The sequence below is a fragment of the Pangasianodon hypophthalmus genome, chromosome 3 (assembly GCF_027358585.1).
Source record: "Pangasianodon hypophthalmus isolate fPanHyp1 chromosome 3, fPanHyp1.pri, whole genome shotgun sequence".
Classification (NCBI taxonomy): Eukaryota; Metazoa; Chordata; class Actinopteri; order Siluriformes; family Pangasiidae; genus Pangasianodon; species Pangasianodon hypophthalmus.
Window position 1 is genome coordinate 13388563 of NC_069712.1, and position 23989 is coordinate 13412551.

General features: G+C 40.9%; 2 protein-coding genes across 4 annotated transcripts in view; one reads left to right on the forward strand and one right to left on the reverse strand.

The window, feature by feature from the left end:
• The first annotated feature begins 4935 nt into the window (after positions 1 to 4935).
• On the forward strand, positions 4936 to 9121 carry LOC128318004 (dual specificity phosphatase 29-like). The gene is made up of 4 exons (XM_053232366.1): positions 4936 to 5148; positions 7740 to 7969; positions 8197 to 8420; positions 8786 to 9121. The coding sequence occupies exons 2-4, from the start codon at positions 7788 to 7790 to the stop codon at positions 9013 to 9015; spliced, it is 636 nt and encodes a 211-aa protein (XP_053088341.1). The 5' UTR covers positions 4936 to 5148; positions 7740 to 7787; the 3' UTR covers positions 9016 to 9121.
• Positions 9122 to 9271: 150 nt separating this feature from the next.
• Positions 9272 to 23989, reverse strand: part of kat6b (K(lysine) acetyltransferase 6B) — a 36747-nt gene continuing 22029 nt past the window's right edge. For 2 of the 3 annotated variants that reach the window (XM_026943905.3, XM_026943900.3), the window contains exons 3-17: positions 23670 to 23778; positions 22799 to 22914; positions 22609 to 22690; positions 21936 to 22068; positions 20194 to 21122; positions 19810 to 19931; positions 19605 to 19711; positions 19373 to 19514; positions 18549 to 18710; positions 18178 to 18271; positions 17262 to 17493; positions 16890 to 17052; positions 15901 to 16122; positions 13309 to 13603; positions 9272 to 13197 (exon numbers count right to left, since the gene is read on the reverse strand). In XM_026943905.3, coding sequence (XP_026799706.2) covers positions 10538 to 13197; positions 13309 to 13603; positions 15901 to 16122; positions 16890 to 17052; positions 17262 to 17493; positions 18178 to 18271; positions 18549 to 18710; positions 19373 to 19514; positions 19605 to 19711; positions 19810 to 19931; positions 20194 to 21122; positions 21936 to 22068; positions 22609 to 22690; positions 22799 to 22914; positions 23670 to 23778 — 5568 coding nt within the window. In that variant the 3' untranslated portion in view covers positions 9272 to 10537. The remainder of the gene's footprint in view (positions 13198 to 13308; positions 13604 to 15900; positions 16123 to 16889; positions 17053 to 17261; positions 17494 to 18177; positions 18272 to 18548; positions 18711 to 19372; positions 19515 to 19604; positions 19712 to 19809; positions 19932 to 20193; positions 21123 to 21935; positions 22069 to 22608; positions 22691 to 22798; positions 22915 to 23669; positions 23779 to 23989) is intronic. The other variant, XM_026943915.3, reaches the window with a different exon arrangement.

Consider the following 23989-nt stretch of genomic DNA (forward strand, 5'->3'; position numbering starts at 1 on the left):
AGCTGAGAGGAGCAGGAAACTAGTTTGACATCACCATATGAAAATAAATACAGTAAACACAGTCAACTCCAGAATCATGGAAATGAATAACACATGCAGTGAGTGGTCATTTGAGCTCAAACATGAGGAGACGCTGTATACTTTTACTTAGGTTTACTTAAGTAGTGCAAAAAGTAGTGCTGTAAGTAGTGCATTTTTTCCTGTAAAACGTTTCAAATTTATTGGCAGTCCCACGTTTAATATTTCATGAAGACTTCCTTCGAGAGAATAACAGAATCTTTGGAAATTTGGTGGTGTGGAATAGCTAATTAAAAAACTTAACAAACAAATGGCAAATTCAGAAACTGTGATCTCAGTAGTTTTCTTTGCCTCACCATCCTCCTCACCACTCAGGAGCAGGGTGGAGGTTTACCCATATTCACGGATGACAAAGAGCTTGGGAAAATGGGAATAGGTGTTAACCGTTTTTCAACTGGCAGCACAGCAGGTAGTGTTCCCATCTTATAGCTCCAGGTTCCCTGGTTTGATCCTGAGCTCGGGTTACTGTCTATGCAGAGTTTTGCATGTTCTCTCCATGTCTGTGTGGGTTTCCTCCCATCTCCTAAAAAAAAAAAAAACGTGCATCTAGGTGTTTTGGATATGCTAAATTGGCCCTAGGTGTGAATGTGTGTGTGCATGGTGCCCTGCAATGGACTGGCATCCTATCCAGGGTGTATTCCAGCCTCACACTCAGCATTCCAGGGATAGGTTCCAGATCCACCATGACCCTGCCTAGGATAAAGCGTTATCTGAAGAATGAATGCATGTATTTGAACTTTAGTCCAGTGAGAGAAACAATAAAGCAAACGACAGACTGAAAAAATGCACTCTGTAATTTCAGTACACTGTGTGATAGACCGTGAACTGAAGATCACACACTTTGTTAATTCAGCTGATGGGATCTTACACATCATGTCTCTGTGGGCAGGGTAATAGTTGGCTCATCCAAAGTATTTTCACTCCTGAAGCCGAAGCTGTCATTAAACAAAACTGGAAAGTCTGACATATGTGACTTTCAACACGACTGTAAATCTATTGTGATTAGACAACTGAGTAAGACAGTGTGATTGAGCAATAAGCTATTTTGGTAAGTGTAAGAGTACATGATCTCATTCTCTATATATTTTTCCTCTCACATATAGGCCAACTTGCTGTCATCTTTCCTCGTGATGTGTTAGCGCCTCATCCGTTACATCACTGTCGAAAAGAACAGAGCTTTCTTCCAAACTTTCTGGCAGAAGTTGAAAAAACTTAAGGGAGCTAATTGAAAACAATAATTATAACTACTGACTGATAGTTCAATACACTTGACAAATTAATTTTGAGCTTTATGGAAAACTTTGGATTACAACTCACAGTTGGTGTAAAGAATGACTCAACTCCTCTGTACACTGTGGGGGCTGCTGTGGCCGCAATACACATTCTGGAGAGCGGCTGGCTATTAATAACATCTCCTCTAGGCTGTTATCTCAGGTGCAGACTATGAATAACACCTTCCTATCTCATAGCACGTACATTATCCCCACACATTCTCCACCACCCTCACGCTGGTTACATTTTATTTTAAAAAGCGCATAAAGCATTATGATGGAAGTGTGGTGTTAAACGCTATTTGTCCATAATGGTATGATTTTAGATTTATGAAAATTAAGACAGGATCTCACAACCGAAGCAGCACAGTTACATTATTTGGTGGATGGGGGGAGGGAGAAAGAAATTTCAAGGTTGAAGGCGTAAGTGAACCTGACAAAACAATAAAAGGAATCCAACATGACCAATTTAATGACTCCCCTGTCAAGGTGAGTGATGGCACTGAGCGAGGATGTGAGTGAGAAAAAAAAACACACACACAGTGCTGATGGCTCTGAACACTCTCTCTCCAGAGATGATTCATGTGTCCTTTTCACATATCTGGGAAGCGAAAAGCAATTACCATCCCATTTGCAGCGGCCAAGCTCGCATTACAGACACTCCGTTAAAGTCTGCTACAAAAAAAAGCACATTTTTGGATTAAATTACAAACCCTGCTCTGCTGAGATTTCCTATTTTTGTCAAATTGGACTCTTTTAGTCAGTGGGCCCCAGGAAGGACAGCTGCCTGTAGGAGGGCACAGGCGGTAGTGTGAGGAGGGAATAATTGGCTGGTGGAATTGAGCCCAGGCTGAGGCGTCTCCTGTGGGACTGCAGACACACTCCCTGACCTTTTAGCAGATTTTCCATCTCCATGACTCTGATTTGATCTGTCATAAGCCAAAAACATGATCTGCCTCAATGGATTCGAAGTACAAAGCCTTTCATATGTATACTTTGAGTGAACAAAACATTAACACCTACAATAACACATACAGATATGTTTTTATAGGAATTAGGAGCAGAGGTGGTAAAAGTATTTTAATCAAGGTAAAGTGCAATTACTCATCTAAATAAATACTTTGGTAAACAACGTTCAAGTGCAGGTTAAAATCCTTCATTCAAGTTAAAGTAGAAAAGTGTAAACTATTCAAATTTCTTAAGGTATTAAAGGAAATGTACAAGAAAATGTCTGCCTCAAATCACACACTGATTTTAATTACAGATTAGTTCCCCTTTCACCAAATGAACCAAGCAATGTGGGAAAACATTAACTAACTAACAACCGCTTCACTAACAACTTAATGTCTCAAACACATTAGCTGAATGCTAATAGCTATCTGTCACAGTATAAACTGCCCTGATAAATACAAAGTGTACATAGTAGATTATAGTGATGGGTATTAGGGCTCATTCTTGCTTTCATATGTTAAAGTTTAGCTTAGTGAGGAATATGAATCAACTCTCTTTAAGCTGATGCTTTATAAATTCATGATTACAGAGATTTTTCTTTTGAAATTCAGTAAGTAAAAGTCAAAAGTATTAGTTGAAAGAAAAACTTAGGTAAAGTACAGATACTTAAAAACCAAACTTCTACTTTCTTACTTCCTACCTCAGGGTAGAAGACTGCAGAATTCTTCTTGTTTCTCCTGGTCTCTTAGAGGAAATATTTGCTTACTCACATTTTAACACAATCTTTAAAAATCTTTATGCAACAATTATGAGAATTACTGGAGCATACATTAACCCTATGGAATCGACAGACGCGTCCCCACATACAAATCAGTCACGCCATTATGTGACTCTGGGAAAAATAAGGCCTTCATGAGATTTACTTTATTTGTTCATTAGAATCAATTACTGCAGCACAGACAATATTAATATCAAGTAGGTTTATGCAGGTAAGTAAAGCCAGGGAATATAACAGTATATTAAGGAGGAGAAATGAGATGCTTTTTTTTTTTTCTCAAAACAGTGATTGCCATGCAGCCAGGTCCTCATGTTATGCATGACACTGACACAGTTCATTTACATTCCTTCATGTGCTGACGCTTTTATCCAAAGTGTCTAACAAGTGAGGCACAGACAGAGCTTAAGCACTTAAGGGTTTTGTTTAAAGGCCCAAAAGTAGCTCTCTGGCAGTTCTGGGGTTTGAACTAACAACCTTCTGGTCATTCATGCAGAACCATAACCACTAGTCGTCATGAGTTATAAATGCTAGCATACACAGTGTGTTGCATAAGTATTCACCCACCTTGAACTTTCCCACATTTTGTAGTGTTACAACCTGGAACTGAAATGGACTTACCTGGGATTATGTGTCATGAATCTACACAGAAATACTCCACAATATTGAATATTGAAGTTTCCAAAATTATTTACAAATAAAAACATAGAAGTTAAAAAATGGTTAAAATGTGATTGCACAAGTATTCACCCCCTGTTGCTGTGAAACCCCTAAATTAGACCTGGTGTAACCAGTCGCCATCAGAAATCACATCCTTAGTTGAATAGACATCACCTGTGTGCAATTAAAGTATCACATGATCTCAATATAAATAAACTTGGACCAAGGAGCTATGGCAACATGTCTTGAGAAGAATCAGTCAGGTTTTGGATATAAAAAAAAATATCCTAAACTTTAAACAACCTGTGGTACACCATTACACCTGGGTGAAAAGAGAGCATTTGTCAGAGAAGCAGCTAAGTCCATTTCAGTTCCAGGTTGTAACACTACATGATGTGGAAAAGTTCACGGGGGGAATACTTATGCAAGGCAATGTAGTTATAAATGAATTTATGCAAGTTTATGCAAAACCTGCAGCACCTGCTGTGTGGTCAGATAGGTTTTTCATTAAAGAAACCAACAGAGACCTACCTGATTTGCACAGAGTGCGAGACACTAAACAGCCAACGAGCTTCTGAGCACCACTGTGGTCTCAAAACAGGTGTATTACAAGCCACAAATCTGTGCAGTACACGGGATGGCAGCCTTCATGGCATAAAGAAGCCATTCCTAATGTTTAGTGGACTTTAATGCAATCTGCAGTCTCAGTCATTTCCAAATATAGAAGCTTATCATCAAGAGACTACTGATCCTCTACAAATGCTGCAGTCAGCATGAGCAAATTGTTTCTGACCTTCTGACATCCTCCACAAATCCACGGTTCTATTAGCAACATGACATCATGCCTGAGCGACAGAATGACTACAGAACTTTGAGGGTTTTTTTTGTGTGTGTTGGCTCCAGTTTTTCTTGGGGTTTGATGTTGCACCTTCCTTGGCTCTCTCTCTCTCTCTCTCTCTCTCTCTCTCTCTATATATATATATATATATATGTGTGTGTGTGTGTGTGTGTGTGTGTGTGTGTGTGTGTGTGGTGAAATAGAGACAGAGTAAAGTGATATAAGAGTAAAGTGATATAAATAGAGGAAGAAGTAAAGTCAGTCACAGGCTCAAACAGCAGGCAAAATAAAATGCACTCTAACTCTTTGTACTATTTTGTGCCAGAGCTATTCTAGCTACTGGGGCAGAGGTCCTGTGCACACACACACACACACACACACACACACACACACACACACACACACACATACACGCGCGCACGCACTTCCACCATCAACCCCTCCTGCATGCTGCTAAGAGCAAAGCTCGTAGATCAATGGCCTAAAAATATAATTTGGGGTCTGGTGTGTGTTATGGACTGACCAGACATGTGCAGCGTGTGCTTGGAGTGAACATCAGACAGATTGGGTTGACGGTAAGCACTTAAATATGAATGTATATTGATTTACCATTTCCGGATTAAGAGAGGATCAAGTGTGGATTCATAACAGCAGTTAGTGTCAACCGTTATTGACTGTTACCAGAACTGGAAGTGTGTGCTGAACTGAAATCTGGGAAAGTGCAACAAAATATGAATTTAATGCAAATGTTTGATCTGTAAGAATTTCATGACTGGGATGCAATTTAGCCCTTGTAACTCATAAATAAACTTTTTTATTTTTCATTTTTCAGTATTGAATCTAAATGTGTTAACCCACCTCAGGCAACAATATGTGGTTTATACAAGATTTCTTTGCTGACAGTGGCTGCATTTTACTCTAAAATGAGAAACAGGTTGAAAGTAACTGAGTTTTTCCAGTGAAGGATTAGCAAATAGATGAAATGTGGTAACTAGAATCCATGCTATTGATTCATCAGTTTATTCCTCTTCACTATCCAATTCACTTTGGTCAGGGTCACGGTGGATCTGGAGTCTATCCCGGGAACACTGGGTGTAAGGCAGAGACACACCCTGGATCAGATGCCACACATTTTTCACACACTCATTCACACCTAGGGGCAGTTTAGCTTTACTTTTCCAGAGGATGGATGAAACCAGAGAACCTGGAGGAAACACTTTATTTGAAGTGGTCTTTATAACACATTCACAACCATTGCATAAATCTTTTCTAAAGAAATGCTGGAGAATTCATGAAAGGCTTATGAGAGAGAATGTTAACCATTAATGATCATTATTAGTCAACTGATAGAAACAGTGTTAATGTAATTCAGTGGTGGCTGCAACAAGCACTGTTAGACATCTATATGGGCAAACCGTTTTCTGTCCTGTGCTCACGCTATTTTTCTACATTTTCAATGGAGGAGGAAAGGACACAACAGTTAATTGATTGAACAGGTTCAAAATACTACATGGCTGCCAATATCTTGTTATATAGCTAATAATCTGAATGAAATGTAATAAAGTTTCATAAAATGGCAGTGTAAGAGCAGATACAGAGCAGAGCAGTCTGAAATACAGATAGTGTATACACTGATCATCAATAACATTAAAACCACTGACAGGTGAAGTGAATAACATTGATTATTTCATTACAGTGGCATCTGTCAAGGGGTGGGATATATAAGGCAGCAAGTGAACAGTCAGTTCTTGAAGTTCATGTGTTGGAAGCAGGAAAAATGAGCAAGCGTACAGATCTGAGCGACTGTGACAAGGGCCAAATTGTGATGTCTAGACGACAGGGTCAGAGCTCCTCCAAAACGACATGTCTTGTGGGGTGTTCTCGGTATGCAGTGGTTAGCGCCAAACGATTGACAGTGGGAGAGGCGGATTAAGGGGTGAATAATGTCCATACATCAGAAATGTGTTTAAAATACTTGTTTCTCTCTCAATGGTTGAGGAAAAAGAAGTAACATCTCCATTTTCTGATGCCCACATTTTTGGGCTAGGTTCAGGTATTTTGTGTGGTTTTTGAGATATAGTTGGGCTGGAGATTTTGCTGAAACCTGTTAACCCTGATTAAGGATATTACCTTGAACTTTTGAACCCGCTCAAAACGCGGCTAGCTGGATGTCTGTGTATTGTCTACTCTTAACTGCCTAATAAATTTCTCTAAAAATTTCTCTAAAAATTCACTAGACAGCAGCCTCTCGACTTAATACTGTTTGAGGCTGTTAAGAACATCAGTCTACCCCCCAAAAAAAATCTCTGGCCACAAGCTACTGCTGCAATTTCTTTTATCTGTATCTTGCAAGTTATTAGTTTGTTTATTACACGTTCATGACACTGAGAAAGCTGTAGAAGTTACAGTGCTTCAGAATAGTGTTATAAATGTAAATTTGACTACCACTTGACTACCACTGTGAGGGCTTTAAATTGTTCATTTGTCTGCCATATGGGTTTCATAAATAAGTTGTACTGGAATGGTGCTGCAAAATCATGTTAACGCAAATGGACCTCCCAAATTTGGGTTAAAAAATTACAGCCTAAAAAAGCTGACCCATAATGATAGGGTAAGATATGTCATAAAAACCTTTTAAGTCACCTCAAGGGGTCTGATATATGCCTTACATAAACCCTCCAGTATTGCTTTATAAAATATTTATGCAACGCTTAAGCATGTTATGCCCGATGTAGGTACGCGTCACATTGTGTTAAGCTTGAGACACTGCTACTGAGGGCAGCACAGCGGTGCAGTGGGTAGTGTTGCTGCCTCACAGCTCCAGGGTCTCCAGTTTCACTTGTAGCTTGGGTTTCTGTCTGTACTTCCCATGAGTTTCCTCCCACCTCCCAAAAACATGCTGGATTGGCTACGTTAAATTGCTCTTCGGTGTGAATGAGTGTATGAATGTGTATGGTGCCCTGCAAAAGACACTAGTCCTCAACCTCAGCGCTCCCAGGATAGGATCCGATCCACCACGACAATGACCAAGTGGTTACTGAAGATTAATGAACACTGCTATTTCATAACATGCAAAGACTACTTGAATTCCTTACTATATATATTAAAACACAACAAATTCTGATATTTGAGCACCTGCCAAACCCCTCTTAACTTCTCTCCAAAGGCAATAACTCAAGCTTCTGGCTGATGAGCACAGAGTCTTAAAAAGAAGATGAAGTCTAACACTTCAAAACAGAGCCAAATCAAGAATACACAAAAGCCAGCACAGTGTGACCCAGACAGTGAGTACATCACCCCCGAGCTGTTTGAGCTGCAGAAACTCTTCTGGAAAGGCACAGGAGCAGCTTACACCCACATCAACGAGGTCTGGCCCAGTGTCTACATCGGTGATGAGTAAGCAAGATGACTAAAAGAGCTGAGTTTTTTTTTTATTATTATTATTTTCTGCTTAATGAAATTCTGAACACTTGGGATGGATCCTAAGACTTCATCAGGAGAGACAACAGTGTTATTAATCTCCATTTGATTCAGCCTGTATTATCTGATAAATGCTCATGAACCCTAATTTTCACTTATTCAAACCTTAATAATATTAGACATATGGTACTATTATTTCACAGAAAGACAGCGCTAGAGCGCCACAATTTGGAGAAGATGGGGATAACACACATCCTCAATGCAGCTGAGGGAAAATGGAACAATGTTGCTACAGGTCCAGACTACTACCATGGCATGAACATTTATTACTATGGAGTAGAAGCAGAAGACATTCCAACTTTCAACCTCGCACAGTTTTTCTACCCAGCAGCTCAATTTATTGACCATGCACTCAGCAATCCAGAGAGTGAGTAAAGAGACCGACGAGCTGTGATACATATATTTAGATAAGAGAGCTTCTCTATCTCTCTCTCTCTCACACTCACACACAGACACACAGAGAAAGAATTCAAACGTTTTCTCTAGTTCTTGTAGAGAGCTGGTTAAAAGATAAACATTGCCTTTATTACATCAAAATTAGTTATGACCTTCTGTAGTTTATCTAAGTTTTAACATCCATTTAACTCCCTGAATGTAATAATTCATTTAAATTTATGCATTTACCCCAGAGCAATCTTGTCAAATTGCAAATCAGCAAAAACCTGCAGAGTCACTCAAAAACCATCAAACAAATGAGTAGCACCTCACACAGTAATTTGTTTCTTGTTTCAGGTAAACTGCTGGTGCATTGCGTCATGGGAAGAAGTCGATCAGCTACTTTATTTTTAGCTTATTTAATGATCTACAAGAATATGACTGTTGTTGACGCGATTGAGCATGTAAAGAAGCTACGCTGCATTTTACCCAACAGAGGATTTCTAAAGCAACTCCGAGACCTGGATGTTCAGCTACAAGAGCAAAGGCACAAGACAAAAACTGAGACTCCAGACAACATAGCCTGAAACACGCATCTGGATTCATCATGTGGCACATAAGTTTGTGCCAAACGGAATTAAGTACAGAACTTGGAAACAGGCTATTTTTGCCAGTAGCATACCTCAGGAGTTTTTGCCTAATTACATATTTAAAATCAAAAAGCTCATTTAAAAAGTTTGAATCCAATTGTGACTCCTACGACTGCTCTGTGTTTGGGAAAAGACTGAAATGATGCAAGCATGAAGTAACAGCACACAGGAAACAAACAGTCCAGAGCTGGGCTTAAGTCTGTCAGTGGCTCATCATAATTTATTTTCTGCTAAAATGTACAGCATTTAAGTGACTGACTAAAAAGGTAACTCATAAATACAGGACTGTTGCTCCATTAATTAGTATAGTCAGGATATCCCTCTTACATCAAACTGCCATTCTGTACAGGTACAAAGGCTATAAAATAAGCTATACAAACAGACACCAATACATTTTCTCTTTATACATGCCATCTGTTTTGTCTATTAACAAGGCTACTGTTCTACATTTCAGTAAAATATAAATCAGATGTTTTATAAAGATAAAAAAATTTACATGTGGAATGAAAATGCATGTTTAAAGGCATTTCATAAAAGACCAACTTTGGGAGTAAATTGACAATTTTCTGAACTGCCCTGTGAAAGGTTTTTTTGTTTGTTTGTTTTTTTTTTCTTTTTTGCATTCCCTTCCATTGATTTAGAATTCTACATGTACAAATACTGACATTTACTTCTCTATTTTGTCTGAAATTGCTTTAGTTTGTATAAAAACAAAGCTGCCTCAGGTAAAGAAACTTGTTAAAAAGTAACAAATTATACACAATTAGCAATAGAACCTTCGAAGCTGAACACCCAAAAACATGACAATGTTTTAAAATCTTTTCAGTATTAGAAACAACAAAAATATAGTTTCATTTTTCCTTCCATAAGAGGGAAACCTAACCAAGGCCATACATTTAATATAAAATTGCTTGCTTTTAAGCACAACACTGTACAGTACTACTTTGATGCACTGTCACTAACAAAGACATTATAGCATGCTAAGTTTCACCTTACACTTAAAAAAATATATAAAAGTAGACTTACAATAATTTAAATAATATGAAGGCATGAGTACAGACTTGGAAACATAACCTTGCGATTGTTAAACAGGTACATTGAAAAGGCTTACAATGCAGGCACATTTAAAGGTTCCATGAAGCAAGTCCAAAAGAAAATAAAGGGGAAAAAAAAATAAAAATCAATGCAATCATGAACTGCAATGCAGTTTGAAGAGATTTACATTTAAACGTTACATTAAATTTTGATGATGTAAGGCTTCCCATAAATATGGAAAAAGCTAAAGATTAGCCATTAAACACAACTTTTTTGCATTCTTACCAAGTGCTGGTTTTTTAAGAAAGAAAAAAAAATCCATAAAAGCGAACAATAATATTGAAAATTAATGCAAAAAAACTACCTCAAGTCATCAAGCTGACTTTCATTTCCTGACCCTAAGCAGGACAGGGGTCATTAGCGATTATCGTCTCATGTAAGGCCCGTTTAAGGGTTGTTTGGACATGCCAGTGTTCACGTAACTGTGGTGACTCGCTGGACTGTACATCATATTGCCGTGGGGAGGAGCCTGCATGGGCTGCTGCGGGTAAGGCTGAGTACCCATCATGCCCATCTGCATAGAGTACTGTGGAGATTGGTTCATGTACGTTGTGCTGCCATGGTAACTCCCATTCATCATGGGCTGGGTCACTCTGTACGTGTTCATTGCGTTAAGAGGCGCCATATTTACGTTCATCGAGTTGACGTTGTAACCTGGAGCGGGCATGAGGTTCACACCCATGTTCATACGAGGTGCCATGGCTAGTGTCCTACTTGGAGCCTGCATGGTAACGGCCTGTGCACTCCTGCCGTACATCTGCTGCTGGTGGTGAGGAGTCAGCGGCGCCGATTTAGAGCGAATTGACACTGGATGATGGTGGTGATTCTTGGGTGCAATTTGTGTCTGCAGTCTTTGGGAGGGGGGCAAGTTCATGTTAGGCGTGCCCATGTTGCGCTGCACCATCATAGGCGGAGGAGTCATGTTAGGGGGTGGAGTCATGGTGGCCTGCGTCTGAGGGCCTCCGCCTGTGACTGTGTGTGGAGGCTGGGACAGAGGCACCAGCGTGGGGTTATGAGGGCCAAGCTGCGAGGACAATGAACCGTTGTTGTTGGTGTAAGACGTGATGGGATGAGATGCAGAGTGGCTAAAAGGCAGAGGATGGTCCATGAGAGTATTGGTGAGCTGCTGGAGCTTAGCCAGGCTGAAAGTAGCCGAGGTCTGTGCATAGCGCCCGCCCCCATACTCACCCTGACCCATCCTCTCATACAGCCCCAGATTGGTGGAGGGGTTGTTTGACTCAGGGAGGTCAGGGAGTTGCATGGGCGGAGGGAAGCTGCCAGGCATAGAGCAGTGAGACAGAGGCTGCTGGTGGTGTTGATGCTGATGGTGTTGATGTTGGTGTGGGTGGTGATGGTGGTGGTGGTTGTGGTGGTGGCCATGGCTGTGCACGTGCCCATGCCCATGCCCAGGGCCATGTCCATGCCCGTGTCCAGGCTGCCTCTCTGGTACACAGCCTTGCGGGGATTTGACGCTGCAACCCTGCGGCGAGCTCATGCTGTTCTGCTGGAGCATGCTGCAGGCGCCAGTATTGTTCACCACAGGGCCGGCCATCTGCTGGGACACGGCACAGCTGCTCTGTCCATGGCTGCCACCGGAGGAAAGGTTGCCATAGGAACAGCTGCTCTGGGAAGAGGCACCGGCACTGGCTCCTGTGCCACAAATGCTGCCACCTAGCGTGGAGTCGTAGCTGCTGGGATTCTCATAGTTCTCTGTCGTGCTTTCAATGCTTCCAAGGTCACTGAAGCCACTATCCACTACCTGCTGTGAGTGGTCAGACACAGAAGGGACATCCATCATAGGGCTTGTCTCCATGTTATTATGTAGGGAGTGCACAGAGATTGCGCCTTGGTCTGGGCTAATCTGAGTGTAACTGTTCTCTAGAATGGACACAGCCGGGCTATTGACTGACCGCACCGACTGGCTCGGGTGTGAGTGAACAGAGGACAGTGGACTGCTGTGGTCTGACTGCTGGCAGTCATCTACTGGAGTCATTTGGGGACTCTGGTCCACATGCACGTATCTCTGCAGGCTCCGGCAGGCCTCCTGGGTCTCTACACAGTCCTGGAAGTGCCTCTCTTGCTCAGCCTCCTGCGTTAGGGACTGGACCGCTTGGGCAGTTTCCATGTCGATCTCTGGACAAATACTGTGGTCCTCCTTTATTGCAGGTGTCAGAGGACCAGCATCTTTTTGGTCAACATTCTGACTGTTCTCTTCTTCTTCCTCTTCCTCCTCATCCGATTCAGTGTCAGGCTGATGGTCTGAGTCCACAGGGTTGTCCTGTGTGTGTATGCTAATTAATCCGCTGTCTGAGACCAGCTCTCCTGAAGACTGCACAGGAGGATCCTGTTCCTTTTCATCATTACAAGAGTTTGGCTTGGGCTCAGAGTTATCTGGCTCTTTCTCAAGTACTGGTGTAGGATCCTCCTTCCTCACCTCACCAGAATCCACATGGCCATCATCCTCGTCATCTGCGTCATGATCCTCCACATGAGAAGGTTCCAGTTCTTCATCCTCCTCTTCCTCATCATCACGCTCATCAGGGCCCTGGGGCTCACTACATTTATGCTCCTCATCTGGCTCCTGGCTTCCTTCCTGTTCTGTACTTTCAGGGGACTGTTCATCACAGTTCACAGAACCTGACATAGTTTCCTGGCTCACTGCATCACAAGGAGAAACAGCCACAGAATCAGGTTTATCCCCAGGCTCATCGTCCTTGTGCTCTCCACTAGGTTCCAGTGGCTCGGTGATCAGGGTGTCCGAGTGCAGCTCTGGCTTCACAGACTCTGATTCATTTAGAAACACAGACTCCGAGCCTTCAGGAACAGAAACAGGACTGTCCACCTGCTCCTCCTCTGGTTCTTGCTCCACACTGACCATTGGTGTCTCAGGTGGTGTGTAGAGGTTGAGCTTAAATCCCATCTTTCGCTCTTTCTTTAGCCTCCATTTAGGAGGCCCTCGCTTCACTCCTTTGGGCCAGCCTTTCTTCCGCTTAACAGGCCGAGGATTGTCCTTTTTCACAGCATCTGGATTGATAAGATATTTTATTAAGAGAGAGTCAGAGTATGCCCTGAATAATCTTCAAGAAAGTGTGCAATTATTTCAAACAAACCTAAAAATGCACAACAAATAATTACCTTCAACTTGCTCTCCATCCTGTTGATTTGAATGATTGTCATCTTGTCTTTCCTTCTTTCTTGGTCTACCAGGCCTACGCACAACTGTTCTTAGGCTGCTCTCTTCCTCTTCCTCCTCTTCTTCACTTCCTTCCCTCCTGACAGAATGGCCTAGCTGTGGCACAGGGCTCCCCACATCAGAGTTTTCAAAAGGCTCATCCAGCACCTCTGTTCTCTCCAAGATGGTTTCTGTGGTGACGCTGCTGTTGATGCGCACTCTCCTTCTGCCCCTTTTTCTCCGCAGTGGGCCTGCTCTCTGTGAAAATAAATATATCCACTATGAGAGCTTTGTTTATTAAGGCACTGTTCACACTTTGCATTAATATCTGTCTCAGGTGATTTGATCACAATTGGACAGTGAGATTTGATCACAATTGGACAGTGAGACAGATAGCCGTTAATCTGGTATTATCATGTGTCTCGAATGTGCCTACTTGTAATAGCAGTCTCATTCACTTCAATCCCAGCTCCCAAAAAACTAGTCCAATAGCAAAACTCAAATAGTGTTTATATTTAGTTGGTGAGCGGTATTTCCTAATTAAACAGTCAGGAGCTTAGTCAATAAAAGGTTTACTCTCACTATCAATGGCAGACTGCATGGCATTTTGTACAGCTTTTGCTCTTTATGCTTTCAACAACCACACAAATGAAAAGCAGCCCTTGGCTGAAAGAGAAGGAAGTAAAAAAACTGAAGTAAAACGCGAGTTGCAGACAAATTTAGTCACCGCTCAGCAGGAGCGTGGGCACGCACTGTCAGAGTTCAAGTTTAAAAACAGTCCTTCCTAATCCACACCAACGTTAGCATTGCAGGGAATTTTTAACATCCTAGAAATATTGGAACTTGTTTACACTGTTTATTTGTTTCGTATTAATCTTTCATTTTTGCAGATACACCGCTCATTAACCTGTACATATATACATATACAAGTTATATACATCACATTTATACAGTCTACAGCTTTAGAGTCAACAGCGTGTGTGCCTGTACTGTAGTTAAACTTTTGGCATTTCTATAACATTTCCAACAGACAGGCATTTCTAAAGATTTATTTGTTGTGTTCCTTCTCACTATTTGACCCTACACCTTTAATGACAAATAATATAAAGTGGTATAATAATGTTTTCTTTAGCAGCCATCATGCAGAATGGTTAATGTAAAATAAAAAAATAAAATAAATTTAAATAAATAAATTTTAAAAAAGCTCCTTCCAGATCTAATCCTGTTCAACATCAAGACCACCTTTACAAAATGTGTTGAAATATTCAAAATCATGCAATTTGTTAATGAAGCATTATTAATGCCATGCTATTTCTTTAAGCATATTTTTCACAGAGATCACAAAATGGTATTTTTATTTAAACTTATACTGTTAAAAATAAAGAACAGCTATGAGAAAACTTGCACAAATACATTTATGTAGTAATAACCAGAATGGTAAGAAGAAGCGGTCATGAGATAAAACTTTGAGTGGCTGAAACATCAGTGAATTAAAAAAAGAAAAAAGAAAAAAAAAAAAAAAGAAAAAAGAAAAAACAATCAACCTCTTTCTCATACAACAGTGTGACTGGGCAGTTCAAAACTAGCCTAGTCCCACTCAAAAAGCATGAACTTGCAAACACAAGTGACTAGGCAGTCTGTTGATGGTGCTGATGATGCACTGCCATTCATAGCACAAATGTAATTTGGTCAAGTAGTCTGAGAGATCAGAGCACAAGATACATTTGAACCAGTTCACACCTGTATTTTGGCCTGTCTGTATATAACACAATCACTGAAATTCCATAACTGAATGAAGACTATGGGAGAATTCAGCATATATACAGAGTACAAGTTAAAGAGAGATGATGAAGCTTGTTAGACATAACAGTTCATAGGAAGCATGGAGATTTTTTCCCCCCCAAATTGACCCCAGAGCACTCTAAACCAAAAAGCAGAGGTTTGGATGAGGAGGATGCAGTTAAGGATGATGCTAAACATAGGGAAATGTGACCACATTCTGAATGGCATGCCTCATGATCTAAATGCAAAGCTCCATCATTCAGACCACAGTATCTGAGCCACAGGCCATTCAATTGGAAAGCTCTGCCAGCATGAAACCCCAAATGAGAGCAAGCAGGACCCAGATGACCACACATCCCTCACAACATATTCTTTACTTGACTTGGCTGACTCTTAGGAGACATTCTGGGGTTTGCTAATCCTACTGCAAATATCTCAACACTGCATAAAAACAGTGTTTTGTTTTAATGAGGACACGTTTACTTGAGTCACACACTGATCTAAAATTTAATATTGCCTAAACACAGCTGAATGGAAAACTAGACTAGCTCTTGTGAACTAAATAAATAAATGGCAAGACTATTTCCTAAATAAACAGACATGAATATTTCTCATTCCAAGGGTGTCTATTCACAGAAAATATTTATGCCTGAGCATATGAGGCAATGGTGCCTAGTCAATGCCGCAGCTGGTGTACGCCATAAAAAGCAGTGTCTAGCGAAGTGCATCGGCCTGATGACATTAACAGGGATTCCCCACGGTTGAATGCTTACCTTTCGCTTGAGCCCTGGCATAGACTGGGATCGGACCGAAGTATCGTCATCACTGCTGCTATCCTCACTGACGTCCAAGACCTTCTCAATGGTGCTAGTCAGCATTTGCTCTGGGTTCCGTCTGGTGTAGTTGTTACTCTTGGTAAGAGGAGGTATTCTACTGCTCATCATTCGTGCTCGCTTCTCAGTGGTTGAGTCACTGCATACCGCAAGATTTGCTTTCTAGTGTTCATAAGAAATACAAGCAGGGGTGTACATTAGCCCAGTTTGCTCTGATTGCAGTGATACTGAATAACGGAGCGTTTCTGCAGTAAAGAGTTTACCTCCTGATTAGTCAGTGATCTACAAGCATTTATTTTTAACTAACTGTGAAAAAATTAATTTCATGGAACAGTGGTGTTAATAATGTAGAGATCTGATCTGGGTCACTCTGGAAGCTCAGTAGCAGTCATCTATGAACTCTGTTTGAACTCACAGAACTCCAGCTGGAAACTTATAAGGCAGAGCAGCATAGTGAGTGACCCACAGTTATCAGCAAAATTATAATAATCATGATATTACACAGCTATATAACATGCATGGCTGGTTTGCACATTGTGCAGCCATACCCTTATAATGCGTTTCAGGCAAGGTTAGTGGGCTATCAAAGAATATTGTCGAACAGTGCACAGACCACACAGTAACAGCTGACCACACTGGAAACAAGCACCAGTTTGTGGTCTGGGGGTATGGGCCAAAATAGGTTCCTCTATAGGTTTGGCTTGTTATAACAGGTAAATTTTATACTCTGGTTCAACACGGGTTGTTTAAATAAAAACGCTGTTAAGCCTAGCCAGACAAAACATAATCCAAACCACCAAAGTATTGGTTCTTTGTGAAAAGCTACATTGCCAGCAGTTAATGCTACACCACCAATAACAACTTTGTTTAAAATAACAATAATAAAAAAATTCATAAAAATAAAAGAGAGGCAATGAGGCTATATCTACCTCTGCTCCTATTCCATGCTGGCTCTCTGAGGGTTTTCTGTAGAATGATCTAGCAGGAGTCCAGACGAGACAGTCCGGGTCGACCTCATAAATACGTGGTTTCTCTCTAAGCCTCATCATGTGCTTTTGGATCGTCTGATGCTTTCGAATGATCACAAATCTACTAAAGAGAACAAATCAGTGAGAAACCAAGAGCAGAGAGAAAAATACAGTCAACACACATAAGCAATAACAGCTAATAACAGTAAGCATTGGCCCCCATCCCAGTAGGTTAAAGGCTGGTGTTGTGTGTTAAAAAGACTTGAGCTATGGACTAGAGAAAAGCCTGTCAAAAACTGTGTGTGAATAAGACAGCAAAGGAGGCAAACCTACCTGCCATCCTGCACATCAATCATGTTGAGCTGCTGGAGTGTGGTGGCAATGTCATGTGGACACATGCCTGTGGCTTTGCTCATTCCCTTGATGCTCACACTCTTATCCGGGTGATTGTGCAGGTACTCCAGTATGACACTTTTCCAATACGCCAAGTAGGACAGACGACCCAGATCTGATAGAGGCTTCTCCGGGGACCCGGCCTGGCCCTCCCTCCTGGAGAGTAAGTAACCTGGCAAGAAATGGGGGGGGAATGTCAGAAAATCTGATGTCAAGACTAGTCTCACACTATAAACAAGACATGTTGCTTCTTCTGCAGGACATCTCACAGGTATACAGAGATCTACATTTATTTCTCAAAACCTCATATGTTTAAAAGCTCCCCAGCCTCCTCAGACACTCTGATGCATGCTGTGAGGTGCGGAACACAATGCTGGCCTGCAGAGAGCTCCCCTGAATCAGGCTGTGGTGACTAAACAAAGAGAGATGGGCCTGATTAAAGAGCTGCTTTAGCCATGATTAGACAGAGAGCTGCCCTCACGTGGTACTCTTTCATTAGCAGCCATCAACTTCATTAATGCAGCCACCTGGGAGGAGCTCTCCGAAGATAGGCACAGAGCGCTCACACCCCAGTTTCATCCTTAGCCACCATGGAACGATTGCAAGGCACTAATAGTTTAATAACAACCACTTACAGAAATTTACATTTTCATCTTTGAAATCTAAAGAGCAACAACCTGCACTACTAATCAAATGTTTGATGGGGAAAGACATTTATAATCTTTCAAATATTCAAACTCTGTATTCAAATACATGGCCTTTTGACTGCATCTGTGGGCACAGAGCCGCAATGTTAGTTTACGATACCTCATGAAATACAGCAAGCAAGATTTCAAAACCAGCAAAAATAACTTACTGAAATCAATAAGGAACCTCCCAAATCCTTGCCTTTGGTACTGGGGCATGATCATTATGCAGGAGACATTGTACTTCTGCTGGCAAAGCTTTTCCTGAGGGAGGAAGAAATAGATAGTGTATGTCAGAGCACTGCCAACGCAGGCAATTCACTGCACCTGCCGCTGTCCTCGACTGAACCAAACTAAACATGCAGAGAGAATGCCACTGTTCTCAAATACAGAAAAACATGGATGTACAATATTGGTCAGGGCACAGCAAAAAATGGGTTTGAAGCTCAGGGTCTCACCAGTTATTTCAGAGTTTTACAATTTTTATGTCAATAACTACAGCAACATTTTCATAATTAATGAACAGCATGCATTCTAGTACCTTTGAGAAGTATCCTATAAGATGGCAACCTTTTTCATCATTTTGTGTTAAAACATAGAAAAGGAAAGGCTCCACATCATAGTACAGCGTCTTGTGGTCAAGAAAAAGCTTCGCAAGAAGACAGAGGTTTTGGCAGAAAATTTTGCTTACGTTTCCATCAACCTAAAGAAGAAATAAAAAGAGTGAATACATTAATGCGACACCTTTACATGTTGCAGCTCTTTTTAAGCCAATAATGCCAAGTCAACATTGAAATTTCCTATTAGTTCTATTCAGAAAACAGACTCATCATATTTTGGGATCCAAAGACATAATCTGCTGGATTAACAGACTTGTGTTTTATTTAGCACCTTTGCAGGCACATTTTTAACACTGTCTTAATATACATCAAACACCTTTCAATTGGATACCAAAATTAGAGAAATATCTGAATTAAAAGGCCTCTTATGCTTTTAAACACTTCAGAGATTTTTCATTCTCAACATCTGGAAAACAAGACAGCAAATACTACAGTGTAAAATTACAAATTCTAATTTATGTTGATTACAGACCCTGCAAGCATCTATGGATTTTGGTCCATATTTAAAGAGCTTTCTAAGTGCTCAAAATGTGCCTGGTTGATTAATAGCAAGTGTTAACCAGAATTAGTTAATGCAGGCAGACCAAGTTGCCATCCAAGCTCTTGAAAAATAGGGAAGCCTGGAAGATCTATGCCCTTCATTTATGTATATAGTACTCTATGCAGCATTGCTAATGAAGATTTGATTAAATTAAGATGCACACTCTTAAGAGACTGCGCATCACACTGAAGATGCTCAACTGACCTCAAACACAGAAAGGTTATCTTTTCTGTAGATCTCATTAGCTGGTGGGTGAAACCAGCCACACTTCTTTGAATGTCTTTGCAGAATGTCCTGGCTTTTCATGTACTTCAGACAGAACTCACAGAGATACAGCTTCTGTAATCTGAGGAAAAGATGGAAACTATATTTAAGTAATGCAGATTCTTCTCTGTTGAATTGTTGTAAATGTAACAAGACAGAACAGGATAATTACCTTGAGTATTCTGGAGGATAAGGTGAAGAGTACCATGTCTGTATTTCATATTTCCCAAACTCTATGAGTGATGGTCCGTGATCACCACTGCTTACAAGTTCAGTCCTCTGTTAGTGAAGTAAAATCATTAAGTAAGTAAGTAAGTAAGTAAGTAAGTAAGTAAGTCAATAATTACAAGACATGTTTACAAAAAGACTCTACTCACCTTTGTGGTGAGCTCCTGGGTATGCTTGAACATCTTAATGTCCTCTTCGGTTACTTGGTCATTGGACGAAGGCAACCTTGTTTCCTGAACTTCTCTTTTTAGACATCTCAAGGAATTTAAGACTATAAAATAAATTTAAAAAAAAAAAAAAAAAAAAAAAAAAAAGACACAAGAGAAACATTATTAAAAATAAAGAACAACATGATGCTTTGTAAAACTCCCATGCAATAGCAACCTCTCTGGGATCTCAATATTGTTTTGGTGTACATTTTTGTAACTGACTACAAAAAGGCAATGTATTGCTCAAAGAACATGTACAGAAGGTTTTTGCATTTAAAAGAAAAAAAACGTCTTAAAGCTGATTAGCCAAGACCACCTGCTTACCATGATTTTGGTCAGACCATGTGCCATGGTTTCGCCCATGTGCCAGGCTGCTCCTCCCTGGCGTGGGGCTGCCCCTCTGCGGGGATGCCTTAAACCTAAACCTGCCTAACAGCCTGTGCTTCTTCAGGAAGGGGGCTCGCTTAAAATGAAGTGCCGTCTTAAAAGGTCTTCCTCTTTTAGGTGGCCAGCCAGAGTCTGAGCAGGATACAGACGCTAGTTTGCTACTGAACCCGTCAATGGGCTTATTACCATGGAGTTGCAAAGGCGTTGTGGGTGAGGAAGAAGCGTCCCGGGTGCATTGGCCTCGTTTAGGTGGTGCATAGCTGGGCAGTCCCTTCTGCCGGGACTGTCCCTGAGTTGCGTAGATGTGAGACAGTCCATCAAATAGTCCCTTCAGCTGGCTGCTGCTTGCAAGACTGCTGAGTGAGGGGCCACTTGACTGGGACGAGGAGCTCTGAGGAGAATCAGACTGACTGGGATTCAGTGATGTTGGGCTGTGTCCTGATAAAGAGCCAGGGGTAGGGAGTGCACTACACAGGGCAGCTATCCTTTGGCTGGTGCCTGTCACCGCTGGGATGGAATGAGGATCGCACAGGCGTTTCCGGTAAGTCCGTTTGTTAGGCCTATGTGGTTCAGAAGACGTGGACGCGTCAGCACGCATGCGTCGGCCCAAGGGAGACGGCGTGAAAAATCTTGAGAGGCCATCGATGAGACTTTTGGTTTTCTTGTTGTACGGAGGCAGTGTGGGCGAGGAAGTGAGAGAAGCTGGGGTGGATGTAAGGGGAATGCCGAGGCTCAAGCGGCTCTGCATGTCTGTGCTGTATGAGACGGTGCTGGATGCGGGTGAAGTGCAGGCTGAACTCTTAGGACCCCGGCCATGTTCCTCTCTCTCACACAGCTCAAGGGTTCGCGCAGCACCACTGTCATTCCTGCAAGAGACAATACATACTGTAAACACAATACCAAACAGACCTGAACACTTAAAAGTACAGCAAATAAATGCTGTTCAAAAACAGTAGCTATAAGAGACTTAAAAAAAATAAATAAATAAATAAATAAATCTCCAAACAGCTCATATCATCCTAGTAACACAACTCCTCACATCCATGATGTAATAACAGATGTACTGTCTGTCAGTATTTCTCACACTATTTGTAGCTAGGGACCCCTTTAACTGCAAAATAAATTCCACAGACCCCCTTGGTACGGATTTATTTCATAAACATTATTTATAACCAATACAATAAAAATTTTGTCTATTTATTAGAGCCAGAGAGTTTTCTATTCCAGAACTTTTCACTGACATTTATGGGCTTACTTCTTTTACTACTTTTCAGAACTGTAACTATAAAACACACACACCACCCAGCTATGCTTCACAGACCCATGGGGGTCCATGGACCTCACTTAGAAAAACCATGGGTGTACATAATACTACTACCATAAGTCTATTCACACTAGATACTTCAAGTGCAACTGTTAGCATACCCTCTGAGGCTCAGTGCACACACCACAGTTAAAAATAGAACAGAATAAAATGCCCTTGGCTAAAAGTACACTGTTAACAACCTATAACTAAAGATGGTGTCCTAAGAGCGCTGGTGAAATGAACGTGGCTGAAAAGGCTTTTATCTACAAGAAAAAGGTCACAGATTAGCAAGACGGAAAACACAAGAGTTATAACCCTAAGCATCAAACTAAGAACAAAAGAAAAGCAAAGTGTGAGAAATATTTTATCATACATTATTTGATGCATGAGATTTTTCCTCGGCCTTCCTGGCTTTGCATATCGCCTCCTGATCTGGGCTGCTGTTTTGTGCAGCAGTCGTTTTTCCTCCTGCTCCTTTGGCCTGCATACTTGGCAGATCCACATTCCTAGGGGAAAGCCAAAAGAAGAAAAAAAAAAAAAAAAAAAAACAGAGGAGGGAGAAAGACAAAGGAGAAAAATAAAGAGAACAGGCCTTTAGTTAAAGATCATGAAAATTCTTGAAAAAATTCTTGAAAAAAAAAATAAATTTTTTTTTAATGCACTGCTGACCCATGGATTAATTTCTTTTTCTATGAGGAAAACTTAATAAGTAGTACAACAATAAAAATATTTTTATATTCAGCCAACTCGTCATTAATATGAAACAGTTGGTCTGAATCTACACAAGCAAAATTGCCAGTTGAAAAGAGACTGTGTTGGAATAAGAGAGGAAAACAGCTACATCAGGAAGAGCACATTTCCATCTTATTTAGCCACAAAGCTCTGTGTAAACTGGTTCTTTTAAACACCTTTAATGCATGAATGTTAATGCACTCACTTAACAGAACAAGCCGTGGGAGTGATCAAACTGATCAGGCATGATTGGTGTTTTTTTTTAACTTTTTACTTGATGCAAAACGAGCAATTTGGAGAAAAGATTCTCGTACCTTTTGGCATTCTGGAGAGTGGTGGGTCACAACACTCCATATGAAACCCCCGGTCACAGGAGTCACAGAACAGCATCTCATCCTACAGACGATGACAGACAAGCTCAAGCTATAACAACTGGCAACTTATTGACATAGAAGGAATACTAATAATTACACTCGCACAACCGAGAACATAATTCACACTTACAGCATTTTTCCCCTGAACTTGACAGGAACTGCACGTTTTACATTCGATGCACTGCCATCGTAACGCCTTGACATTTGCAGTCAAATCGGCTGAAAACTTCAGACAAGATGGATGGCCTTTGGGAAGAAAGACACAAGCACTTCAGTGTAAGAAGCCTACATTTAATGAAGTCTTATTTCATTAAATATGAGACTTGCTTTTGGCAGAAGACCTAAAAAAGTACTCAGTCGTGCATTTCAATAGATTTAAAGTCTCCAAAAAGTCAAGTCATTTATGTCAAAATTAATCGAGTCCAAACCTGAAACCCAGGTCAGTCTGTGATGGAAGATAACTTAACCTTAAATATTTGCACATGAATAAACAACGCAGAGTTGTGTGTGAAGCCTTGGCAAGACTGGTGTGCAAATGCACAGTATTATCAAACACTTCTGAGTAGGTAATTAAAGATAATTTGATCTTAACGAGGCAGAAACATTGTGCGCACACAACGTAATGGCAATCAATCCACTGCAGTCATGTAAAGGCATGTCTGCCTCGATCTCCAAGGACTGCAGGCCAGCTGTGTTTTACAGTGTGAACATATATTCTGTACTTTCATGAACACTTATTGAAAATCCTCCCATGCTGCTCAGTCAAACCCAGCCATACAAATGTCACAAGGAGCACGAGTCCACAAGGCTTTACAGAATAATTGTTCAATGCAAATTACTACACAAAAAGAGCATGTAGTTTATCAGCCAGCAACCTGGTAATTCTGATCATGAGAAAAGACATGCAATCTACCATGGAAAAACATCTTATCTGCCAAAATGACAGTAAAAGATCACTTTCACTGCTTGTAGTAGTCAAAAACCTATTAAAAAGGTCTTACCACTGCTCCCACAGTCTGCACATGACAGCAGTTCTTCTGGTGTCTTATCTCGATTAGACTCCTTTGTGCCCAAACAGAAGCTGCATATAGGTATCGGGTCAGCGCGAGGCTAGAGACAAAAGACAAGGAGAAACACAGTTAACACTTATTTATTCAGGGTTCTTTTTCACATTTCAAAAAGCTTCAGGAAATTATCCAAGCTGTACATTTACACACACCTTTCAGAAAATGTACATCTGATAAAACATAATGTCAAATGAGCTCTGGGAGACGCTGAAAATGTCAAATGCCCAAGCTGAAGTGTAATTTAAATTCTCATG